Source organism: Oryx dammah, unplaced genomic scaffold, assembly GCF_014754425.2.
Source record: "Oryx dammah isolate SB20612 unplaced genomic scaffold, SCBI_Odam_1.1 HiC_scaffold_7, whole genome shotgun sequence".
Classification (NCBI taxonomy): Eukaryota; Metazoa; Chordata; class Mammalia; order Artiodactyla; family Bovidae; genus Oryx; species Oryx dammah.
This window is the reverse complement of record NW_024070191.1, coordinates 7035725-7061630: the sequence shown is the minus strand read 5'-3', so window position 1 is coordinate 7061630 and position 25906 is coordinate 7035725. Positions and strand designations below refer to the sequence as shown.

Below are 25906 nucleotides of genomic sequence, written 5' to 3'. Positions count from 1 at the left end.
AGTACTGTCTTCTTAACACAGAGAAGCTTTGCATAACACATTTTATTATCTACATTTATAAATGGGAAACCACAGGCTTGGGATATTATTAATATCATTTTCTACACTTATTAAAAACTTACTATAAACACTGGCCTATTTACCAAAACCCAAAGAAATCTGCAGGCTTTGCCAAATAACTCTGGGGTAAGGGAGATCATTCCTGGCTGCAAGCTACTCTCTATAGTATGTATATAGGAATATTTGAATAGGGTGTGTGCTCAGTCCCTTCAGTTGTGTCCAACTCTTTGTGATCCACTGGCCGGTAACCAGCCAGGCTCCTCTGTCCATGGGATTCTCCAGGCAAGAATGCTGGAGTGGGTTGCCATGACCTCCTCCTTGGGATCTTCCCAACCCAGGGACTGAACTCATGTCTCCTGTGTCCCCTGCATTGCAGGTGGATTCTTTACCACTGAGCCACCGGGGAAGCCCTATTTGAATAGTAAGGTTTAGTTTTTTGGCATTTCTTTAGTAGTCAGTAAATGCATTCACTATTTAGGGCTTCACAGGAACTACCTGTTGCTATTTTTGCAATCATATCTGGAAAAGGATTGGAATTAATATTTTTACAATCTTTTCACCATCCTAAGGGGGAAAAAGTCAATTTCATTTGAGAACAAAAAAAAGCAAGAGGTTTTCAGTGTTCAGTGCAAGGATCTATGTACAGAGTATCATGTCCATTGCGCTGGTAATGCAGACATGTCAGATGGTCTACGCTGCCATGATAAAGTTGTCTTAAAAATAACGTGATTAAAGATGAATGTTTAAAATATTTTCTAAGAGTCTAACTTAGATTTTAATGAAACAAATATTTGACTTTTTATTTAATTCATATATTTGGTAAACCAGAAAAGTAATTTTTATTTTTAAAAAAACGCTTATGCTACTTGTAATGGATTTTAAAGAATCCATTCTTTATTATTGGAGAAGGAAATGGCAGCCCATTCCAGTATTCTTTCCTGGAAAACTCCATGGACAGAGGAACCTGGCAGGCTACAGTCCATGGAGTTTTAAAAGAGTTGGACATGACTGAGCAGACAGACACACATGCATTCTTTTTATGACACTATTTTTCAGCACTTACAATAAAAAGGTCAGAGGATTAGACAAAAGTTAAAACTTCCAATTAGCAATTTCCAATATTAAACTCAAATTTAGATACCTGAGTCAGGGTTACCTATCTGTGGCACATCAGGTTGGTGTAGACATGGATGATGGGTGACCCGTGGGTGAGAGAATCCCGACCCTGACACCTTCACTGAGACGTTAGGTAACATGATTTGCTAAGGTTATGTAAAACATCTACAAACTTTTATTCCTTAGAAGGATGCCATTTGATTTTCCAGAATTATTTGTGATTTTTACCAAAGGATGATTTTAAAAGTGATTTATATAACTATGTATTGGACAATTTCTCAAATCTAAATCCTCTCCAGGATGCCACTTAGCCCAAATTTTGTTTTTAAAGCCTTTAAATAATTAGAACATACTGTTACAATTTATAAATTTGACCACAGTGGGTGGTTACCTGAAGGAAACAGAATGATCCACAGGTTCATCTCTCCTAATAAATGCCATAATTAGATAAGAAAGATTGCATAAGCAAGTTCCTTTGCTATTTTAGGGGCAGAATAAATAACTTCAGTAACCGATTATTCTAGAGCTTCCCAGATGGCACCTGTCATAAAGAACCCACCTGCCACTGCAGGAGACATAAGAGACTCCAGTTTGATCTCTGAGTCGGGAAGATCCCCTAGAGGAAGGCATGGCAACCCCCTCTAGTATTCTTGCCTGGAGAACTCCATGGACAGAGGAGCCTGGCGGGCTACAGTCCATGGGGTCCCAAAGAGTCGGACACGACTGAAACAACTTAGCAATGCACCATGCAAGCACTTATTCAACTGATTCGATTATACCCTATTTTCAAAGAAGAAAGGAAGAAAACCAAATAATAGTGTAAAGCTCTTTATCTTGATAACTGCTTTATGTTGCTATTTTGGTCTCATAGGACAAACAGATGATGTATATGATTACTAATATGACAAATAATTCCTTTCCAAACTTTTTAGTTGGTTTCTTATTAAACTGATAATTTAATCACATCATCCTCCCTCTGCTTTATCTTATGAATTCATCCATTAAAACATACACTTATTTCAAATATAAAATTTTACTTGAGCCAGACTTTTAAAAATGACATATGGACAGTTTAAGAAAAAATATGTGTCCCTTATTTTCTAGTTTGAACATTAAGTAATTTTTCTCCCTCTCTTCCCAATATAGTTATATTAAACAACTAATCAGATTTGCCTATGATCCTTTTATGGTCACTTCATGAAAATCCACTAGTATGGTCAAGCCTTTCTTTGATGGACTTTTGCCATTCTTTTGATTCTGATTGTGAGTATTTGATAAGAGTATATGCTTTTAGGTGAAAGGAAATTTTCCATAATTTAATTATGTGCATTCCCCCATGAATTTTTAACTTCATAAAAGTACTAAATGAATGCCTACTTTATATACAGCATAGTAATTAACTTAAGATTGTTGCTCAGAGGGACTGTGGTTTTATTAACAGCTACATTCTACTCACTGGCAAATCTAGGACCACTACCAACAATCCTAGATGAACGCTATGGCTTTCACCTCTCACTGACTCTCTGGAATCACTCAGGTCTTGGAGGAAGGGCAACCTACATGCACTTGTGTCTTCTTCCTACCTCTGAACAACTCCTAGTGATCACAGAGCAGCAAGAGGAAAACTAGTGTTTACCAACTATGTGTATATAGTTGATCAGAGCCTACTTTCAATATCATCTCAGGTGTTCACTTCATGTTATGATTCTTATGTTACAGAGAATTGTAGAGTGTGGATAAAATCCCAAAGTTCTTTCTCATCATGTAACTTCTAGAATCAGAGATCTTGCTTCATCTGGCTCTTGGCAGAGTAAGAAGGAAGTGTGTTTTGGCTGTAGGAATTACCAAAGAAGAGTTTATGCTTGGTTGTATCTCTGCTTTCAACACTGCACTCTCAGCTTTTATTGCCACAGCATCTCAAAATCTTCCAATAACTGTCACATGGGTTATTGTTTGCAAGTGTATACTTGCTGATGATACAAAGGAGTAATCAGAGTAATCTCCTAATTGATCCCTCCAAGACAGAATGCAAAATTGGATTCATTCTTAGATTATATTAGGCTTTCCATTACAGTTGAATATCCATTTGTAAGACACTATTTTAAGACATACCAAATCCCTTCGGAAAATAAAAGGAATATATTAATATTCAAGAAAATGACCTCAGCATTCTGGAAAACACTGGTGAACATAAAGACTCAAGAAAGCATTGACAAAGGACCAGCTTTTCATATGGATAGAACTTCTGCTTGAAGGAATTTAGTGTTTCCTTGGTTCAGAACTCATTCTAGGTTGCTGGGGCCTCTTTTACTTCTTGAAAATAAACTATCAATGTGAATGTGCCATGGTTAGCACTTAATATCTATTCTCAAGATTTTGTTCTTCCTGGATTCACAGAAAGCACTATAATGCTTAACAACTCAGTACCTAGGTCACTGCTCATTTAGAACAAAATTGCAGAAGGCAGATCAAAAGAAGTTCTGCCCTATAGCTGGCACAATACACAGAGTTACAGTTTGAGACTCAGTTTATCTAAAACTGTAGTCTCTGTACTGTGCTTCTGCTCACCAAAGATGGTAAAATGACAAGTAATCCCACTCCCAACTATGAAATGTATAATATACATTCATATTAAAGGTCTGTTTGAATCATCACAAAAACTCCATGAGGAAGATATCATTATTGGCATTTATGGAGTAAAATGAGGTTCAGAGGAATGAAATCTGATGTTACTCAATTAAAATAAAGTCTGTAGACTATACTACAAAGCTATAATCATCAAGACAATATGGTACTAGAACAAAAACAGAAGTATAGACCAATGGGAAAAAATAGAAAGCCCAGAGATAAACCCACACACCTATGGGCACCTTATCTGTGACAAAGGAAGCAAGAATATACAGTGGGTAAAAGATAGTGTCTTCAGTGACTGGTGCTGGAAGATCTGGACAACATGTAAAAAAATGAAATTAGAACACTTCCTAACACCATGCACAAAGATAAACCCAAAATGGACTAAAGACCTAAATGTAAGACCAGAAAATATAAAACTCTTTTAGAAGAAAACATAGGCAGAACACTGTATGACATAAATCATAGCAAGATCCTTTATGACCCTCCTCCTAGAATAATGTAAATAAAAACGAAAATAAGTAAGTGGGACCTACTTAAACTTAAAACCTTTTGCAAAGCAAAGGAAAATGTAAACAAGGTGAAAAGACTACCCTCAGAATGGGAGAAAAGAATAGTAAATGAAACAACTGACAAAGAATTAATTTCCAAAATATACAAGCAGTTCATACAACTCAATAGAGAAAAACAAGCAACCCAATCAAAAAGTTGGCAAAAGACCTAAACAGATATTTCTCCAAAGAAAACAGATAGATGGCTAATAAACACATGAAGAAATGATCAACATCACTCATTACTCAGTTCAGTTCAGTTCAGTTCAGTTCAGTCGCTCAGTCATGTCCAACTCTTTGCGACCCCATGAATCACAGCAAACCAGGCCTCCCTGTCCATCACCAACTCCCAGAGTTCAATCAAATTCACATCCATTGAGTCAGTGATGCCATCCAGCCATCTCATCCTCTGTCGTGCCCTTCTCCTCCTGCCCCCAATCCCTCCCAGCATCAGAGTCTTTTCCAATGAGTCAATTCTTCACATGAGGTGGCCAAAGTACTGGAGTTTCAGCTTCAGCATCATTCCCCCCAGAGAACACCCAGGGCTGATCTCTAGAATGGACTGGCTGGATCTCCTTGCAGTCCAAGGGACTCTCAAGAGTCTTCTCCAACACCACAGCTCAAAAGCATCAATTCTTCGGCACTCAGCCTTCTTCACAGTCCAACTTTCGCATCTATACATGACTACTGGAAAAACCATAGCCTTGACTAGATGGACCTTTGTTGGTAAAGTAATGTCTCTGCTTTTGAATATGCTATCTAGGTTGGTCATAACTTTTCTTCCAAGGAGTAAGCGTGTTTTGATTTCATGGCTACAGTCACCATCTGTAGTGATTTTGGAGCCCCCAAAAATAAAGTCTGACATTGTTTCCACTGTTTCCCCATCTATTTGCCATGAAGTGATGGGACCAGATGCCATGATCTTCGTTTTCTGAATGTTGAGCTTTAAGCCAACTTTTTCACTTTCCTCTTTCACTTTCATCAAGAGGCTTTTTAGTTCCTCTTCACTTTCTGCCATAAGGGTGGTGTCATCTGCATATCTGAGGTTATTGATATTTCTCCCGGCAATCTTGATTCCAGTTTGTGTTTCTTCCAGTCCAGCATTTCTCATGATGTACTCTGCATAGAAGTTAAATAAGCAGGGTGACAATAGACAGCCTTGACGCACTCCTTTTCCTATTTGGAACCAGTCTGTTGTTCCATGTCCAGTTCTAACTGTTGCTTCCTGACCTGCATATAGGTTTCTCAAGAGACAGGTCAGCTGGTCTGGTATTCCCATCTCTTTCAGAATTTTCCACAGTTTATTGTGATCCACACGGTCAAAGGCTTTGGCATAGCTAATAAAGCAGAAATAGATGTTTTTTTGGAACTCTCTTGCTTTTTCCATGATCCAGCGGATGTTGGCAATTTGATCTCTGGTTCCTCTGCCTTTTCTAAAACCAGTTTTAACGTCTGGAAGTTCACAGTTCATGTATTGCTGAAGCCTGGCTTGCAGAATTTTGAGCATTACTTTACTAGCATGTGAGATGAGTGCAATTGTGTGGTAGTTTGAGCATTCTTTGGCATTGCCTTTCTTTGGAATTGGAATGAAAACTGACCTTTTCCAGTCCTGTGGTCACTGCTGAGTTTTCCAAACTTGCTGGCATATTGAGTGCAACACTTTCACAGCATCATCTTTTAGGATTTGAAATAGCTCCACTGGAATTCCATCACCTCCACTAGCTCTGTTCATAGTGATGCTTTCTAAGGCCCACTTGACTTCACATTCCAGGATGTCTGGCTCTAGGTGAATGATCACACTATTGTGATTATCTTGGTTGTGAAGATCTTTTTTGTACAGTTCTTCTGTGTATTCTTACCACCTCTTCTTAATATCTTCTGCTTCTGTTAGGTCCATACCATTTCTGTCCTTTATCAAGCCCATCTTTGCATGAAATGTTCCCTTGGTATCTCTAATTTTCTTGAAGAGATCTCTAGTCTTCCCCATTCTGTTCTTTTCCTCTATTTCTTTGCATTGATCGCTGAGGAAGGCTTTCTTATCTCTTCTTGCTATTCTTTGGAACTCTGCGTTCAGATGCTTGTATCTTTTCTTTTCTCCTTTGCTTTTCTCTTCTCTTCTTTTCACAGCTATTTGTAAGGCCTCCCCAGACAGCCATTTTGCTTCTTTGCATTTCTTTTCCATGGGGATGGTCTTGATCCCTGTCTCCTGTACAATGTCACGAACCTCAGTCCATAGTTCATCAGGCACTCAATCTATCAGATCTAGTCCCTTAAATCTATTTCTCACTTCCACTGTATAATCATAAGGGATTTGATTTAGGTCATACCTGAATGGTCTAGCGGTTTTCCCTACTTTCTTCAATTTAAGTCTGAATTTGGCAATAAGGAGCTCATGATCTGAGTCACTCATTATTAGAGAAAAGCAAATCAAAACTACAATGAGGTATCACTTCACACTGGTTAGAATGGCCATCATCAAAAAATCCACAAACAATAAATTCTGGAGAGGGTATGGAGAAAAGGGAATGCTTTTGCACTGTTGGTGTGAATGTAAATTGATATAGTCACTATGGAAAACAATGTGGAGATTCTTTTAAAAAAAAAAAAACAAAACTAAGAATAAAACCACCGTATGACCCAGCAATACCACTTCTAGGCATATACCCTGAAGAAACCAAAACTGAAAAAGACACATGTACCCCCAGTGTTCATTAGAGCACTATTTATAATAGCTAGGACATGAAAGCAACCTAGATGTTCACTGACAGATGACTGGATGAAGAAGCTGTGTTACATATACACAGTGGAATACTACTCAGCCAAAAAAAGGAACACATTTGAGGCAGTTCTAATGAGGTGGATGAACCTAGAACCTATTATGCAGAATGAAGTAAGTCAGAAAAACAAATACCATATATTAATGGATATATATGAAATCTAGAAAGATGGTACTGATGAACCTATTTGCAGAACAGCAGCGGAGATGCAGACATAGGGAACTGACTGATGGACAGTGGTAGGGGAGAGGAGGGGGAGGCTAAGCTGAATGGAGAGAGCAGCATGGAAGCATGTGCACTAACATATGTAAGGAGGTAGCCAATGGAAATTTACTGTATGACTCAGGGAACTCAAACTGGGGCTCTGTAATAGCCCAGAGAGGTGGGAAAGGGCAGGAGGTGGGAGGGAGATTCAAGAAGGAAGGGACATAGGTACACCTATGGTTAACTTATGTTGATGTATGACAGAAAGCAAACCAACATTGTAAATCAGTCATCAATCAATTAACTATATATATATATATAATTATTATTTTTTAACATAATAAAAAAAAGGTCCGCAGCCAACATGAATATCTGGATCTTTTGATACTACAGCTTATTTTTCTTCCATGCAAATATGGTAACTAAAATCTAGTGGGAATAAGTAAGTAAATTACTCAGTTTCAAGTTTTTTTATAACATTTGCCTGTGATAGCTTCTGCTTTTGCCAATGGTTTTTTGGTCTTATAAAGTTATATTATTTATTAAGGGGCTCTAGTCCTAAAAGTGGATTTGTTTTAAATCAAATAGTATATCAGAGGCATAGTCTGTGCAGATATAAGAAGAGTGAAGTAAATGAAAGGCTGAAATGAGAGCAAATACTATAGCCTTCCAACATGCTTAGAGATGATTACTGTGACATTTTTATTCAGATAATAAAGCTTTACATTTAAATTTTAAATTTTAAGATATAGAAATATTTTCGTTTTTGTTTAGTCCCTAAATCATATCTGAATCTTTGTGATCCCACAGACTCTAGAAATATTTTCGTTTTTGTTTAGTCCCTAAATCATGGCTGAATCTTTGTGATCCCACAGACTCTAGCCCCCAGACTCCTCTGACCATGAGATTTCCCAAGCAAGAATACTGAAGTGGATTGCCATTTTCTACTTCAGGGAATCTTCCTGACCCAGGGATTGAACTCATGTCTCTTGCGTTGCAGACATATTCTTTATCACTGAGCCATCTGGGAAGCCATAGAAATATATAAAGAACATAATAATTAACTTAAATCTTACAACTTGAAGAAGATAACTTTTTTGCCACATATATTTTACTCTTGAGAACACATACATGCATACAATCTGTCTAGATACATTGTTTTCTGAAATAAAAATTGTACATATATGAACAATATGTATGGGGAATATTATATATAAGCTGTGTTCTCTCCATTTTCATAGACTGTACTATGAGCCTCTCTTCACATCTAGATTACATATTCATATCACCAGTTTAGAGTGACATTACTTTCTGCGCTAGTTTCTGTTTGTATTGTACGTTATTCAATCAATTCCTAATTATTGTATGTAAAGCTGTTTTTTATATTCGCTGTCATAGACAGCCTCGTGATAAATATGTACATATTTCTGGCATAATTATATTATCACCTGTTAGATAGGGAATTTAATTCCAAAGTGCATTCGCTGTCTAAAATGGAGCTTGTTTTAAAGGCCTTTTAAGTTGAAATAGCACATTTTCCTTGAATAGCTATACAAATTTATACTCTCACCAGGACTGAAAGGGATGCTAGTTTCCTTCATTTCTGCTGTCACCAAGTACAATGAATTGTATTTACTCTCTGTGAATATGCAATTCAAGTACTTTGTCCACTTTTCTTTTGAAGTGTCTGCTTACATTTTCTTAATATGTTCATATAATATTGTAAGAACATTAGCCCTTTTCTATCTGTCATGTGTATTGCCAATGATTTTTCTACTTTATCGTCTGTCTTTTGTTTACAGTGTTTTCTACCATAAAAATAGTTTACATTTTGTTTTCCTATTCACTTCTAGAAAGACCTTTTTTCAATCTAAGAGTATAAATAGGGTAAATAGGGTAACTTTTATTTTCTGGTATCTTTTTCATTTTTTATACTGCATTTTCTGTGTTGTGAGTTTACATGCTTATGTTTTTCTTCTGTTTCTCTATTGGGTAATCAATTATTTTCTCTTACAGACGTAATTACTCTTAGAGTTATTTTCCTTTTTAAATTTTAAAGTACAAAAGTGATTTGCCATGAAACTTCACATAATACTTAATTGAAAGCCCGCTTCACCAACATCCTTCTCAAGCAATAGTTTGGTGTGTACTTTTCACCGTGTCACACAATGTTGGTATTGTATTGCAGCTCCTTTTGGTAAAGAGAACATTCCTGCCTGTTTCTTGTGAGACTCAAGTGATCAGGTTAGGTCACAACCTGGCTTTGATTCCAGCTGAGTCATGGGGGAAAGTACCCCAGGGCCCAGGGACCCACCAGTCACACAATCTCACATTACTCTGGGTGTTCAAGGGCTAGTCATGCAAACGGGCAAACAGAACCCCACCCATGACACGGTCCTCCAGGTGGCAGGGACACAGATACACCCATGTTTTTTACCATCTTTCTCTTCAGTGAAAGTGAAGCCACTCAGTCGTGTCCGACTCTTTGCGACCCCATGGACTGTAGCCTACCAGGCTCCTCTGTCCATGGGATTTTCCAGGCAATAGTACTGGAGTGGATTGCCATTTCCTTCTCCAGGGAATCTTCCCAACCCAAGGATCGAACCCAGGTCTCCCGCATTGTAGACGGACGCTTTACCATCTGAGCCACCAGGAGAGTCTTCTCTTCAGTAGTAATCCTTTAAGATTCTGAGATGTTGATGATTCTTGAATCTTGTGTCTCATGTGACATTTTCCTGAGAAAGATATGTCATGCCCATTTAATTGGGAGACTGTGAGAGGACATTTTGTCACTTTTGTGTAAGCTAAGGTCTCCTGTCCACCTGACTCTTGATCTATCCGGTAGAGTTGTATTTTGTATAACTGCCTGGTGTATCATCTTGTAATCTTTGAGAAAGCCATGGATTACTATCAATACCAGGCTTGACGAGATGAATCCATATGCTCAATTCACACAACAGTGAGGAATGGGCAAGTGCTGAACTACACGGCCAGTTTTATTATCTCATAGGAAAGAACCCATTTCATAAGCTACTGCCTAGGAGCCTCTGTGATAGTAAGACAACTGTCTTAGATTATGTTTCTCAAAATGTAGTACAAAAATCACCTACATCAGAATGATTTGGAGTGTGGTAGAAAGACTTTCAATTTAACTGTATTTTGATTTTTAAAGCAAATAAATTAATTTTGTACTTCAGAAATTAGAAAAGGAAATCTGTAAATTGTTGGAATGTAGATTCCTGATGTCATGCAAGATACCTGGCAGGGGAGGTGGGGGGCAAGTAGCTGCATTTTTAACACCTCTCAGATTGATTCCAATGGAGCTTAACTTTGAGACTTATTGTCCAAAGTATTTAATTATATAGTTAGACTTAAGATGGGATAATCATGGCAATATAAAAATAAATACTTGATGAAGTATTTCCCTTTGCATATAAAGTTAAACAATGTCCCATTTTCCATAGTTTCAAGGTATAATTTAGAAAAAAAAATCTATTTTTTCTTAGATATGGTAACTACTTGAACATAACTTGGAATGTTCTACTTAATTGAATACACCAATATAGACCATTAACTAATTAGCAGAATTCATGTTCTCTGAGCTATTGTAGCATGTCTTTTTACTGGCAGAATAAATCTTGATGATCAGACTTTTTGGAAATACTGGAAGGTTCTGCAAAATGTAAACCTTATTGTGATTCTGTTATTAAAATCTATGGGATCTTTTGTTCTAAAATAGTTTTCATAAACTAAAATTCCTAATTTCAAGCGTCCTGCTTAATTACATTTTATTGATGTTAATAACTAAAAGTGAAACAAAGAATTATCATAGACTGGATTTTACCTAATCTTATTTATGTTGGAGGGTAATAGAAGCTTTGGAGAAGGCAACGGCAACCCACTCCAGTACTCTTGCCTGGAAAATCCCATGAATGGAGGAGCCTGGTAGGCTGCAGTCCATAGGGTTGCGAAATCGGACACAACTGAGCGACTTCACTTTCACTTTTCACTTTCATGCATTGGAGAAGGAAATGGCAACCCACTCCAGTGTTCTTGCCTGGAGAATCCCAGGGACGGGGGAGCCTGGTGGGCTGCCGTCTACGGGGTCGCACAGAGTCGGACACCACTGAAGCGACTTAGCAGCAGCAGCAGCAGCAGAAGCTTAGATAACTTTTAAACTTGCACGTTCATCAACTTTGTAAAACAATGATAAATAAAGTAAGCTACTTTAGAAATTATTTTTAAAATTGTGTCTCAAACTTTTCTATCCTAATGACCAAATGTGTATTTTATATTTTAATTGTGATATTTAATTTAATTTAAATTGTGTTATTGATTCAGATTAAAAGATGAATGTAATTTTAACAAGAAAAGTTAAGCAATTTGGGGAAAATAAATAATATTTTAATAGAAATCTAGCATGTATTATATATATATATATGCACATATACATATATATATATCAAACAAGCCTGAAAGTTTTCTAGTGCATCTGTTTCCTTAATCTGAGAAGTACTATGTTGCATTCTTCTTCCACAGGCTTATGCAGGCAAAGAAATGGAGGAGCAGCTGCGGTCAGTGTCCAGTGTGGATGAACTCATGACTGTGCTCTACCCCGAATATTGGAAAATGTACAAGTGTCAGTTAAGGAAAGGAGGCTGGCAACAAAGTAAAGAACAGGCTAACACCAACACAAGGACAGGAGAAACTCTAAAATTTGCTGCAGCACATTATAATACAGAGATCTTAAGAAGTAAGTATGGGAAAAGAAAATATATAATAAGCTTCATATGTCAACCCAGTACAAATTGCCATTCTGATCCTTTAATTTCAGCATTTGTAATACTATTGAATACCTTTAAGGCCAAAAGTAAAACAGAAAATAAAGAATTATTTTCCAAATACAGAATTTTAAGATTTCACTGTAAGTGGTTAAAGTGGTTTCTTGGAAAATAAAGACAGGTGCATGCATATCAGCACACTGTAATTTTTTTTTAACTTGAGATGATACCCCATCAGAAAAATTTTAAAACGTACAAACAAATTTTATACACCATAACTCTTCAATCACTTAAACATTCTATGTCACAAAAAATAATTGCACATAACTTTTCTTTTGCTTTGGATATAGAAATGTTTACTTTCTACATCATCCAAAATCATCTTGTCAACTGCTATTTGTTTCTTGTTGCTTTAGATGGAACTTAACTTGAGAGCTAGACTTTGGTAAAGTTAGTGAGAGATCTCTAAGCAGCAGTCACAAAAAATTATGGTGTTGCACAAAGTGGCATAGACCCCCTGGGACTACTTAACAAATAATTCCTTTCAGTTGTTAGATATTAACTGCTATAAACGTTTGAGATTACAAATTATTTTGAGAACAAAAGCAAACAAACAAAATGGCTTCATGACTGAATAACCCGCAGTTTATATCTTTTTTTTTTCTAGAAACTTTATTTTAGGGGGAATAGGAGAAAAATAAACTAGAACATTTAAGAAGTACATCATCTGTAATGCAGTCTTTAAAGAGACAACAGTGCCATAGGTAAAACACCAACTCACTGGAAACAGAATTCCAAGAGAAAGCATGCAAGGAATAGGAAGTTTTTACTTTCCTGAAAAAAACTTTGTTCAGGATACATGTCCCAGTTGCTAGAAAATACCTTCTCATTTCAAGTAGCTATCACCAAGACATGGTCACCAGCCTAAAAATGAGTTTCCAAAACCAAAGCCATCATCTCATTCACAACTCAGTTTAAAAAGAGAAATTAAACATGCTGTTTATATTTGCACTGCAACATTAAAAATACTACATATAATAGCAAATGAGCATGATTCTATCTCCATGGGTTTTATAAGCATCTATGTTAAATTTTCAGGGATCTCCCAGGTGACTCAGTGGTAAAGAATCTGCCTGCCAGTGCAGGAGCCAAGAGACAAGGATTCGATCCCTGAGTTGGGAGGATCCCTGGAGGAGGAAATGGCAACCCACTCCAGTATTCTTGCCTGGGAAAAAAACCCATGGACAGAGGAGCCTGGAGGCTAAGTCCATGGATTCACAAAGAGTCCGATATGACTGACCACACATGGACAAGTAAAGTACTGTAGAATCTATTCTAATTGTCTTGTAGAATCTGCTCTATTTGTACTGTAGAATCTGTTCTAATTGTAAGGAAGCATAACACTAATGTAGCTTGTTACATGGTACTAGACATTAGTTGTTTTTTTTTTTTTTTTAATAGAAAATACCTTTAGCTACTCTGTTAAAGACCATATCCTATTCCAGCTCACAGGGCAATGTAGGATCCCGTCAACTATTTCTTTAAAGTATTACATCTAAATCTTAACTCTGCAATCCATTGTGAGTGACTTCCAACTGCTGTGGGTTTTTCCACCTTGGCATCTGTGTAACTTACGGCCTTCCCTGTGACCCGACAGGTATTGATAATGAGTGGAGAAAGACTCAATGCATGCCACGGGAGGTGTGTATAGATGTGGGGAAGGAGTTTGGAGCAGCCACAAACACCTTCTTTAAACCTCCATGTGTGTCCGTCTACAGATGTGGGGGCTGCTGCAACAGCGAGGGGCAACAGTGCATGAACACCAGCACAAGTTACCTCAGCAAGACGGTAGGTGTGCGGCTCCGGCACAGCCCTCTGCAGCCCGGCTTCCCCTCTGCCCCCTTTCAAGGAGCTTGGCTCAGGGACTTCCCAGAAGTCCAGTGGTTGGGACTCCGCCTTCCAATATGGGGGGGCACGGCTTCTGTCCCTGGTTGAGGAGCGAAGACCCTACGTGCCTTGCAGCCAAAACACTAAAACATAAAAAAAAGAAGCAATATTGTAGCAAACTCAATAAAGACTTTAAAAATGGTCCACATCAAAAGAAAAAGATTTTTTAAATAGATTAGCTGCTTCTATTGTCTGTGAGGAATGAAGTTAATTTTTCAATAGTTGTGTTTTTGATGAGACTATCACCAAAAAAGTAACTGATACTTTATGAACTCTGTTTATATAGTGGCATCAAAGTCACTTTTTAAAAATCAAATGGAAAAACTTAATGACAGTATCATATTCTCCAAAAGGTAGTATTGATTTTTAAAAGATATTAAGATTAAAAATAATTCTGTTTTTATATTCAACTTAAACTCTTATTTAAAAGGAATTTTGGTCTTCTGAGTCTGATAAAAAAAAAACATGTTGACTTTTTAAAAGTTACAGAAAATAAATGAGGGTTTATGAATTATTGTAAAAAACATTTTTGAATACCTTTAGTTTTATATATTTTAAAATACTTCAGTCAAGTGGTGTAATGTGCATCCTAGACAATATTGTTTATTACTGTTGTGCTTTGTTTAAATGAAATATCAACTTGCGTTGATTTTTTTCTTAAGGCCTAGATATACCAGTTGAGTTTTCCAAAGAATAAAGGGCTATATCTCTTTTAAAATTAGGATGATATGCAATACACTCAAATGATAGATTTCTAAAGAATTATTTTACCAAGTAAAACAAAATGTATCTATTAAGAGCTCATAATTTATCACTTTAGAACTGCCTTATTAGATTTAGTTGGCAAAATTTTATTTTTTAAGTGCTTATATCATATTAGATTTGAATGACAGCCATTGTAGTATTGGAATTTTGTTGTTCTTTTCTGAAAATTCCTGTTTTTTCAATAGTTCATTTATTTACTTGGTGAAAATAAATTAACAGTTGACAACATCCAAAGATATTTTTCATTACTCAGTTCAGTTCAGTCACTCAGTCGTGTCCAGCTCATTGCAACCCCATGGACTGCAGCATGCCAGGCCTCCCTGTCCATCACCAACTCCTGAAGCTTACTCAAACTCATGTCCATTGAGTCGGTGATGCCATCTAACTATCTCATCCTCTGTCATCCCCTTCTCCTCCCACCTTCAATCTTTCCCAGCATCAGAGTCTTTTCCAGTGAGTCAGTTCTTCACATCAGGTGGCCAAAGTATTGGAGTTTCAGCTTCAGCATCAGTCTTTCCAATGAATATTCAGGACTGATTTCCTTTAGGATGGACTGGTTGGATCTCCTTGCAGTCCAAGGGACTCTCAAGAGTCTTCTCCAACACAGCAGTTCAAGACCATCAATATTTTGGCACTCAGCTTTCTTTATAGTCCAACTCTCACATCCATACATGACTACTGGAAAAACCATGGCTTTGACTAGATGGACCTTTGTTGGCAAAGAACTGTCTCTGCTTTTTAATATGCTGTCTAGGTTGGTCATAGCTTTTCTTCCAAGGAGTAAGCATCTTTTAACTTCATGGCTGCAGTCACCATCTGCAGTAATTTTGCAACCCAAGAAAATGAAACCTCTCACTGTTTCCATTGTTTCTTCATCTATTTGCCAGGAAGTGATGGGACCGGATGCCATGATCTTGGTTATCTGAATGTTGAGCTTTTCACTCTCCTCTTTTACTTTCATCAAGAGGCTTTTTAGTTCCTCTTTACTTTCTGCCATAAGGGTGGTATCATCTGCATATCTGAGATTATTGATATTTCTCCCGGCAGTCTTGATTCCAGCTTGCGTTTCATCCAGCCTGGCATTTCTCATGATGTACTCCGCATATAAGTTAAATAAGCAGGGTGACAATATACAGTCTTGACGTACTCCTTTCCCCATTTGGAACCGGTCTGTTGTCCTATGCTATTGTTTCATTACTAATCCCCCACAAATTCTTCTACTGTGTGTTAATTAGAGACAGTGTTTTAAATGAATCTGGTTTTACAATGTATCAAGCTTTATAGAGTAACATTAATGATTAATTTAATATTTACATTAAATAATTCAGAATATATCTTCTTTAGATACCAATGCCCAACGTTTTGTGTAAAGTTCCTCAGTCAGGCTTTTTCTCTGCGACATCAAACTAACCCCAAACAACAACAGCACCATAAAAAGCACCTGGTCTTCTAGTTTTCCCTCTCACTGCATGACGTCATCTCTAGTCAGAAAGAAGGAAATCGTCTCTGACGGGACTGTCACTAAATCAGATGTTAATTTGTTAGTTTTGTCCCCTCAGTGTCTCGAATCCCCATGCCCAGCACCATGTCTGTCGTCCAAGGCACTTGTGATGCACTTTCCAACTTAGAAAACACCATCCTCCCTGCTCTTCGGCTTCGCTGTCCCTGCTTCATATCCATCCTCTACATCGCCCCCGGGGATATTTTCAAACACGTAAGACTGCTGCTATCGGTTTCCAGAGTAACAGGCCTTCAGCGATTCCCAGTTGCTCCTAGAATAAGACCAAATTCTCTATCACTGCCTCTGCCTTTGTCCACCGCATCCTCTAACACGACTCTCCCTTGACCTCCCTCTTTCTAGTCCCCGTGTTCTCAGCTTCCTTCAGTTCCCCCTCCGCCCCAGACCTTTGCACACACCTCTGAGCCGTCCTGGCCTTCTAGTCTCCTCCCGCCAAGATCCAGCTCTTCAGACCTCAAGTATCGCGTGGCTCCAGGAAGTCCTGGGCGAGATGTTTATGACTGGTTTACACTCAGTATTCTTAAAAATTCTTTGTGGTTTCTAATACTTTTCTTTCAAAACAACAACTATACCTTATAATCATTTAGTTTAGAATATAGGGTCCTTATTATTTGACTAATGTCTGTCACCTCCACAAAGGGAAGAACAGGTCTGTTTCATGCACTGAACATCCAGGTGCCCACCACAGAGGGAGTGCACACCCCCTTATAGGACCCCCAAAAACCGTGGACCCTCCCACCAGAAAAGGATGAAGATACAGACACGTCCACAGCATTGGCCCTACACTTTCAGGGAGTTGGTTCTCTGACCCTTAATCCTTAAGTATTCAATCAGACTTTAAAACAATTTCTTAATGTTTAATAATATTAAAACATCTGATTAACTCACTTGCATGATTTTTAAGTGATTCTTTTATAAATTGCAGCTCCTTTTTTTTTTTTTTTTTTTTTGCGGCTCCATCTTTTAAAAAGATCTATTTCTTTAACAAATTGGAAAGACGTTTTTCCTTTTTTTCCCATTTATATTTAATACAAGCAAAAGTCAACATTCTCTTTCTCTTACTATCAGCTTACTAAATATGCGTTTACGTGTGTGCCACGTTGGAGTCCCTTAGGTAAAAGTCTGAATTTGGGAAACAGAAAATCAGTTCTTTGTTAGTAAGCAAAACAAATATATTTAGTCTTCAACAAACCATTAGCAGTTTTCTGTGACCACTGCATATTTATTCTCTAATTAGGACAGTGGTCCAATTAGGTCACATATTCACCTAATTGGTATCAGAGTGAAAGTATTTATGTACGGACAAGTATTACACAGCATACAAACTGCTCTGCCACGGTGGAGGCCTTAAAGGGGCTTAGGCTTCAGAAATTCTAAGTCTCCAGGGCTAAGACCATTTAGTGCTAAGTTTAACTGCTGCTGCTGCTAAGTCGCTTCAGTCGTGTCCAACTCTGTGCGACCCCATAGACGGCCGCCCATCAGGCTCCTCTGTCCATGGGATTTTCCAGGCAAGAACACTGGAGTGGGGTGCCATTGTCTTCTCCAGTTTAAGTGCTATGTGTAAGTAAAACAGAATTTGATCCAGTAGCCTCAGTACGTAAACATCAAACATGGTATCTTTTTCCTGGAAGAAAGTTAAGTCTACTTTATATCATATGGAAATAGTTCTGGCTGTATTTCACCTTCTTTCACCTCAAGACTTCACAGAATTTAGGATTATTTTATGATAAATTTATGATGTTGCTACTATTCATTTACCTGCTTCCTCCCTATTATCTGCTCTCAAGAAAAACAACTGGAATTTGCTGCACCATTTTGGAAGTCTGTCTGGTTTATTGTTGTTGGTTTATGTTGTTTTCCCATTTTGTTTGGATCCTTTTCAATAGACTTGATACTTACAATAATCACTTTTCACAATTCTTATAAATTCTGATCTGCAAAGCAGCAATTTTTAACTGTGTATAAATAGTGGGGTAGTTTTCATTTTAGTACTTCAATTTTTAAAAGATTTTCAGGAGTTTTGCAATTAAAAATTTGAAGTCAATTTGAGTTTGCAATTAAAAATTTGAAGTTGGGAAGGAGGCACTTAGTCTTCTGGGTCCTGCCCTGGGCACCCTCCTCTGTACATGCTCTCCTTCCTCACCTTCTCTCTCTGCTCTTCTGGGGATCCCTCCCCTAAGTCTTCATCTCCACCTCAGACTTCTCTCGTGGTTTCCCCACAACCTACTCAACCTCGTGACTGGGCTTCCCCCAAACAGTCAGAGTCAGTCTGTGTCACACCAGATCCCATCCCTCACACACCACATCCCATCCTATCCCTGCCCCCAATAGCATCCTCACAAATAAGTCAATAAATCTTTTTCTTTCTTCAGTATTCTCTGTCTTAGTAAATGATGCCATTCTTTTATTAGTCGGTTGATCCGATTTTTCTTCCTTTCACTAAAAGCCCAATCAGCGATTCCTATACCTTTCCAACATCTCTGGGACCCATCAGTGCCTTTAATCTGCTGACCTCCCCTTGGTCTGGACCACATCCATCCATTACCAGGACCATTATGCACGGACCAGCTGCAAACTGATGTCAAAGCCCTCTTCCTACTTCCCTTCAATCCCTTTGCCACATTATAGCAGTGTTTCCTCTTTCTAAATGATAAATCTGACACTGCTCAAAACTCTCCAGTAACATTGCTTATTGACATTGAGCCAGCATGCAGCAAATGTGTAGGTAAACTGGTCTTTGTGTTTGAAACATCTCCTTACACACCACTCCATATCCCCACTTGTCTAGCTAATTTCTACTCATCCTCAAGCCTGGACATAAATGTCATCTTCACAGCATCCTGTCCTATGCTTCCGTAGCAGCCTTTATTGCTCATCCAACATAGCATCATCACCTTACCAGTCAGATCATTTTACTTCCCATGCTCTAAACCCTAAGAAAGCAAAGACTGTGTTTGGTTATCACTATGGGGCATAACAGTGCAGTAGTTGGTACGCAGTAAACACTGGGCACTAAATAGAATAGCTCCTTAGATAAAAAGGAACAGATCTGAGGTCAAAGGTAGAGTTTTAACTAGGCTGATTTTGAAGCATCTGAGTGGTAAGTAGGTGGAGATACCAGAGGAATATTGGGCATGTAATTTTAGAATCCTACAGCAGTGATTGGATCTTCAGCTGTAGGTCCAGGAAGAAACCTCACATTGATGAATGGTTTTTTGGAGCCTTGATGTGGTTGTTACTGCTTAGAGAATTCTCATATCAGGAGGGAAGATTGAAAACCAATGCTGAGGGATGGCCAGTATTCAGTCGTTGCTAGTCCCATCTGTTTCTCTCTTTGGTTTTGTAACTTCATGCCCTTCTCCAACCTGAAGAATCCACTCAGATTTTTTTAATAGGAAAAGGGAGAATTTAAATTTTAATTCAATTAAGCAAGTGTGGTGAAGCACCTACTAGGTGGTGCCTGTCAAGAAGGTTCACAAACCAAGGAGCGCAAGACATGAAATTGCTGAAGGCACTGTTTCTGTCTTTGACATTTTTACTAATATAATTACCTGTTTTATTGTATTTTCCGAGTAGTATAAATGGGAGCATGTGATGATTGTTTTCAAACATAAAAGGAAGTTTCTTACTGATATTTTCTGAAGGAAAAAAAAAAAAGTTTTTGTTTTGTTACAGGAATTCCAGACATCTTTTGGCACCAAATCACCAACTAGAATCATATAAACTGTAAGGACAAAGTACCTTAAGTAATGTACAACCCAAGTTTTTAGTAGAAACTTATAGAGCATTTTTATGGTGCTTCACGAAGGGCAGGTTATCAGCATGTGTGAGGAAGCCAGCCGTGAGCTGCAAAGTAAAACCACATGCACTGAGCATTCCAGAGTGAGCTAATCGACAACAACTGCCTCAAAGTCCTTCCCAAGTAATATCTAAGCAACTTTGAAAAGTTACACAGATCGGATGTCCTCTTGACCTCGTTCCTAAACATATGCTTCAAGCGTATTTTCTCACGAGAAGTTGTATGTTTAAGACACATAACCAAAAAGTAGAAAGCAGATTTTGAGGAATGTAAATTATTTGATGGCAGAAGCAGAAGGCATCTGCTTTCGAGCCAACATTTGGATAAAGAGTTATTTAAATGTTGGTATTGTCATTAAGCAGCTTCACTGAAGATGGGAATGAAAAAAGAATTGCTAAATCCATGGGTTTCCTGTGGACAACTCGGAGTTAGAACTAAAGAAACAATGCTTTCCTGCCGACAGAAGAAGCGGCTGTCTGGGCGCTAAACTTCCTTTCCTCATTCTCATGTACAAGAACCACATTATTTAAAATTCCATATTGCCATCTTAAAAAGAAACAGCCATTCTATTTTTTTGTTATTTTATAAGGAAATTATGCATATAGATTAGCAAAACTGCTACAGATATGTTGGAGTTAAAGTAAATGTTTCCTAAAATTGTCTTTCACTGCAAAAGCCACTTAATCCTAAGTAAACTGCAGCAGTGGAGTGAAACTTAGAAGGATTATTTTGCACTGCTGACAGGGATAGTTCTTCCATTAATTAAACAGAACACTAGCAGTCTGAAGGATTAATTTATTACATTCATATGTATTTAACAAGTGGAACGCAATTTGTTTTGAATCTTTAGCTAAGTAGTATTTGGCAAGAACAGTTGTTGGAAATCAGGTTTTTCCCAGATGTGGGAAAAGAACTCTAGACAAATAACAGTTATCAGAAGTTTCTTTAAGATTCACATTTGCCTTCAGAAGAAAATGTATCTATTAGACATAACACTTTTTCCAACTTAAGGTACTGATCATGTCCACAAGTTTTATTCAGTAATTCTAAAACTCCTGAATTGGCATTTTTATTTTAACTGTATTACTGTATGTACATTTTATATATAAAAACATGTAAAATGAATTCAATATCAGATGTCCTAATAAGGACCTGCTGTCTTCCCAGACCTAACTTAAGTTCCATAACCTCTTGATACCTAGCCATATGGTTAATAAACTCAGTTAAAAATAAACCCTCAGTTTTCCTCTTTCCCATTTGGAGGATGATTTGTTTAAATGTTGTGTAGTTTTTCTATTGGATTTTGCAGTTATTAGTCTTTAAGCCGTGTTGGTGGCTCAGGCAGTAAAGCGCCTGCCTACAATGTGGGAGACCTAGGTTCGATCCCTGGGTCGGAAAGATTCCCTGGAGAAGGAAATGGCAACCCACTCCAGTACTCTTGCCTGGAGAATCCCATGGACAGAGGAGACTGGTAGGCTACAGTTCATGGGGTTGCAAAGAGTCAGACGTGACTGAGGGACTTCACTTTCTCTGCAGTTATTAGCCATGCTTTCTGGGGCTACACCTTATGTCTACATTTAATTTACAGGCTCAAAGTTGGAATATTTAAGTTAAATCCAGTAGTGAGATACTAGTCTCTGAAGAGAAACTGGTCACATTTTGAGATAAAAGTATGTTATAAAGGAAGGCATTTTGTGTGTGTGTCATATTTGTAGCCAAATATTCAAACATTCTTTAGAATTTGGTACTAACCTGTAATCCAGGATCTTCTCGAAAAAGGAAATCCTATACCTTTTTCTTACATAGCCTGCAAGAGAAGTAGAAAAAGGAATTGTTGCTTTACAACTGTTGCTATGCTGGGATAAACAGCCTATTGTTTCAAGCTTTATTTGAAGTCCATTCTTGTTGGTGGGAATGGACCATTAAATTTTCTTATTAAAGAATTCCAGTTGATAGCAAATGAGGACCTCTTAGTTGGAAATGTTTGTCATTTCCTCTTGTTTATTACAGTTTTACTGAATACACAATCAAAAAAGTTTTTCAGTTTCCATCCATGTTTAAATGCCATCTTTATGTAAATTTTTTTGATCTTCTCAAAACAGTGACTCTTAATGAAAGGCATATACTGATAGTATAACATCAATCCCCATGGTGCGTTTTATTATTATTTAGATGCCAAATTATATACAAGCTAAACATCCATTGTTCAAGAACAGTTCACTGTATGACATCAAACTATTTGAGGAAACTCATGTTCAAAATAACAAGTTATAATTATCATCATCAATTAGTATTTTCTAGGTATATGTATATTCATAGAATTATTAGCTAAAACTGAACATAGTGCATAAACTTTGTACTCTATAAGTTTAAATTTAAAATAGAAAGTACTGTTGTGCACACATTAAAGCACAAAATAATCTGACAATAGTACAAAGATTTTTATTGTATTAAAGTATAAAGAATCTATTGTTTCAAACACTAATGTGTTTAGCTACACCTTAACTCTTTTGAAAGAAAATTATAGTCACTGTGTTGGTTTCAGCCGTTATATAAATAGCAGGCAAAGATTCCATAAAGGGATTAAACTGCAGGTTCTTGTTTACCAACAGCATTTGTGATAAATTATTTGGTATGTTCATAATTCTAACCTAATCTCATTATACATATACAGCGATTTATTTTCCAAATTCGCTCTTATTGTTAGTTTTGCTTAACTATGGTTTTCAATCATTGATTGATGAAACTGTTATCTTCAGCTGGCATAGGTACAATTACTGCTTAATGCCCACACCTACAGCACATCTCAGTGAATGTTTCTAATTTTTCTAAAGTTAATGGATGAATAAAACTAATTATCAAAAATCTTTCTCCTTTTAATATTGGTCAGAGCCATCTTTCTCCGGGCCCTTAAATTTTTTCCACACTGGCACAGTCAAGTAGAGAATTAAGGAAACCACCTGAAAACTCTCAGGTCAAAATTTGGAGGTGGAAAATGTGTTTCGAGAGAAGAAAAGGTGTTTTACTTTGATTTTCAGCCTATTTCTTCCTTTTGATCAAATTAACTTAATTCAACTGGCCGATTACCTACGTAGACTCAAACAAGAAACATTCCTATAACATCAATAATTAAATTTTTATTTTCCTTAATTATAATTTCTTCTCCTAAACTCCTCCACAGCTCTAATGCTTATGAAAATTTTTAATTTACAGGAAACACACAGTTCTCTGTAGTGACTTTTTTTTTTTTTTAGTGCCCCTTCACCTGTCCTTTTATCCTTATAGCTAGTCTATTCACCAACCAGAATCCCTTCCACCCTTTGAAAGTATAGGGCCAGGCTTACTTCACTGGGAAGATGCTTCTCAATGTGCATTTTACTGACCTCTGTCTTCACTAGAACAATCTTCTGTTCCCTGGTACACACCTGGTGCTTTGGGGTGGGTCCTAATTGTGGACATTATCCACCCAGGAATGGCTGAAGTCTGTACGTGATCACTGATAATGCTCCTTTACTGTGCTCTCTCCCCTTTGGAGGTCATGCCAGGGTGGAACCTGGTTTTGCAACAATCATTGAATGGAGGAAGGATGCAGCTGAGGTCTGGGGGTGGGAAACCATCATTCACTCTTCCCCAATAGCTGTTATCTCAAATGGTGCCTTATCCTTCACTATCAGGCCTTGTTCTGCCTTGTGTCACTTGAGATAATGCTAGATCTTGCAGTGTTTTTATATGCATTTTCTAAGCAGAAATGCCCTTGTGGTCTGAAATGTCTAATCCCTCCCTCCCCAATCATATGAGGCAACCTTTATTGTTTCTCCATCCCCACTTGCTCCTGCCCTTTGACCCCTGCCCGCTTCAGCCCACAGAGCTGCCTTGGTACCCAGTTATCTCCACTCAGTCCTTATCACACTTGAGGATGTTTGACCCTGTCACCACACAGGGTCCCCTCTCTTTCTTTTACTTCCCTCCACTCAACAGTACCCCCTCCTGGTTCTCCACATCAGGTCATAATTCTTCCCAGGCATGTTTACTAGTTCATGTATCTTTTTTCATCTTTTACATGTTCCCTGTTGCGCAGGTTTCTATTATTAGACATGTTCTGTTTTCATTCAGAATGATCTCACCAAGTAATGTCATCAGTGTCCAAGACTTTAATTCCAGTCTTAATACCAATGGCCTTTAACTGGCTCTCTTAAGTTCTGGGTACATACATCTGGGTACAGCAGAATTAGACATAAATTCTTAGGTTTTTGTGAGCTGACCTATACATCTTCCTATCATTTCCACTATGACAGGGTTTAATTAATTTGTAAATATAAAAATTAAATAAAATTAAATGAGTTTAGAAAATGCTTATTTCTATAATGCTGGTTCCTAATGTAGGATCCAGATATGTTATAAGAAGTAGAAAAACTATAGTATATATAGATAGTACAGAATTATATTCTCTTAAAAGAATTAGGCATAGTGCAAAAGATTTCTGCCAATGTGGTATTTTACCAAAAAAAAAAAAGGTTTCCTCCAAACTACATAAACAAATGTCTTTTTAGAGAAGAAACTGGTCAAAATTATAATACTGGGATATGTTGAGATCGTATGTTGAGATTTCTATGCAGAATAGAAAGTACTCTGGAAAAATATCTAAATTCTTGAGAATGTATGGAAATAATTGACATCTACAGAGCAATCAAAATATGTATCACAGTCCCATGAATTAATGGGTGAAATGTTGTCCTGAATTGACTGATTTTAAAAGAAATATTCAGCTTCGAGAAGCTTAAATGAATTTTCTAAGATCACACAACTTATAAGTGTGGTTGCTGATAAAGTGCCCTCTCTGGATGTGAGCCTGTTCTCAAACTCCTCCCAAGGAGCTGATGCTAAGACAGTAGCTGAACTTTTACATGAATATTTAATAAGTACATTTCAAGTAAAGAAAATGTACATTTATTATTTAGGTATTTCCATATTTCATTCTTCAAACTTCATTTCAATAAATCTCCCTCTAGGCATAAACAAAATGGACAACTATTTCTATTCCCTAAATATTTGCCATGATCTTCCATGGTTGCCATGAAATTACAGCAGAAGATGGATTCACAAGGCTCTAGAGTGTGTTGTCTTTTTTAGCACTACTCAAACATCCATAAAGATACCAAGTAACACATGGTGTGACTGTAGTTAAATTACTATGAACTGATAGTTTCAAGCAGGTAATGGCCAGGATTTCGCTTTTACTATTATTACTGATCATAATTTAGATTTTAAGAAACTTTGGGATTTAAATCCTTAGTTTTACTTAATCACTAATTTACTTGTATATTCAACTTAAAACATTGTTTTTGTGGAAGGAAGAGATAAACTAAACTTCTCCATTAATAAGTCATTCAGAATAAGATTTTAAACAAAATTTGAGACTCTAATCCACCCTCATGTATGATGTCCTACCCTTTTCTACACTTATATTTTCATAATGCTTTTGTAAAAACAGCAGAAATGATGCTTCATCTATTAATGAATGTATCTTTCTTTTAAACATAATAAACTCATAAGATATATCAGAAAATGTAAAACTACTTTGAAGCTGAAATTTCATTTGGAATGAAAATCAGTTTTACATGTAGGTATTTTGTGTGTGTGTACTCAGGTTATAGAAAATAAGACGTAACCAAACATTTCCAGGTTTTGTGGCCAATAGCTTTGTTCTTGCATCACAAAGATGTTTATATCTGTGCCATTTTTTAACCCCCTGGAAT

At 37.2% G+C, this 25906-nt stretch overlaps 1 protein-coding gene across 1 annotated transcript in view; it reads left to right on the top strand.

The window, feature by feature from the left end:
• The window catches only part of LOC120865839 (vascular endothelial growth factor C-like), an 84036-nt gene that overhangs the window by 45878 nt on the left and 12252 nt on the right, over positions 1–25906 (top strand). Inside the window, exons 2-3 of the mRNA XM_040243239.1 lie at positions 11879–12092; positions 13778–13968. Coding sequence (XP_040099173.1) covers positions 11879–12092; positions 13778–13968 — 405 coding nt within the window. The remainder of the gene's footprint in view (positions 1–11878; positions 12093–13777; positions 13969–25906) is intronic.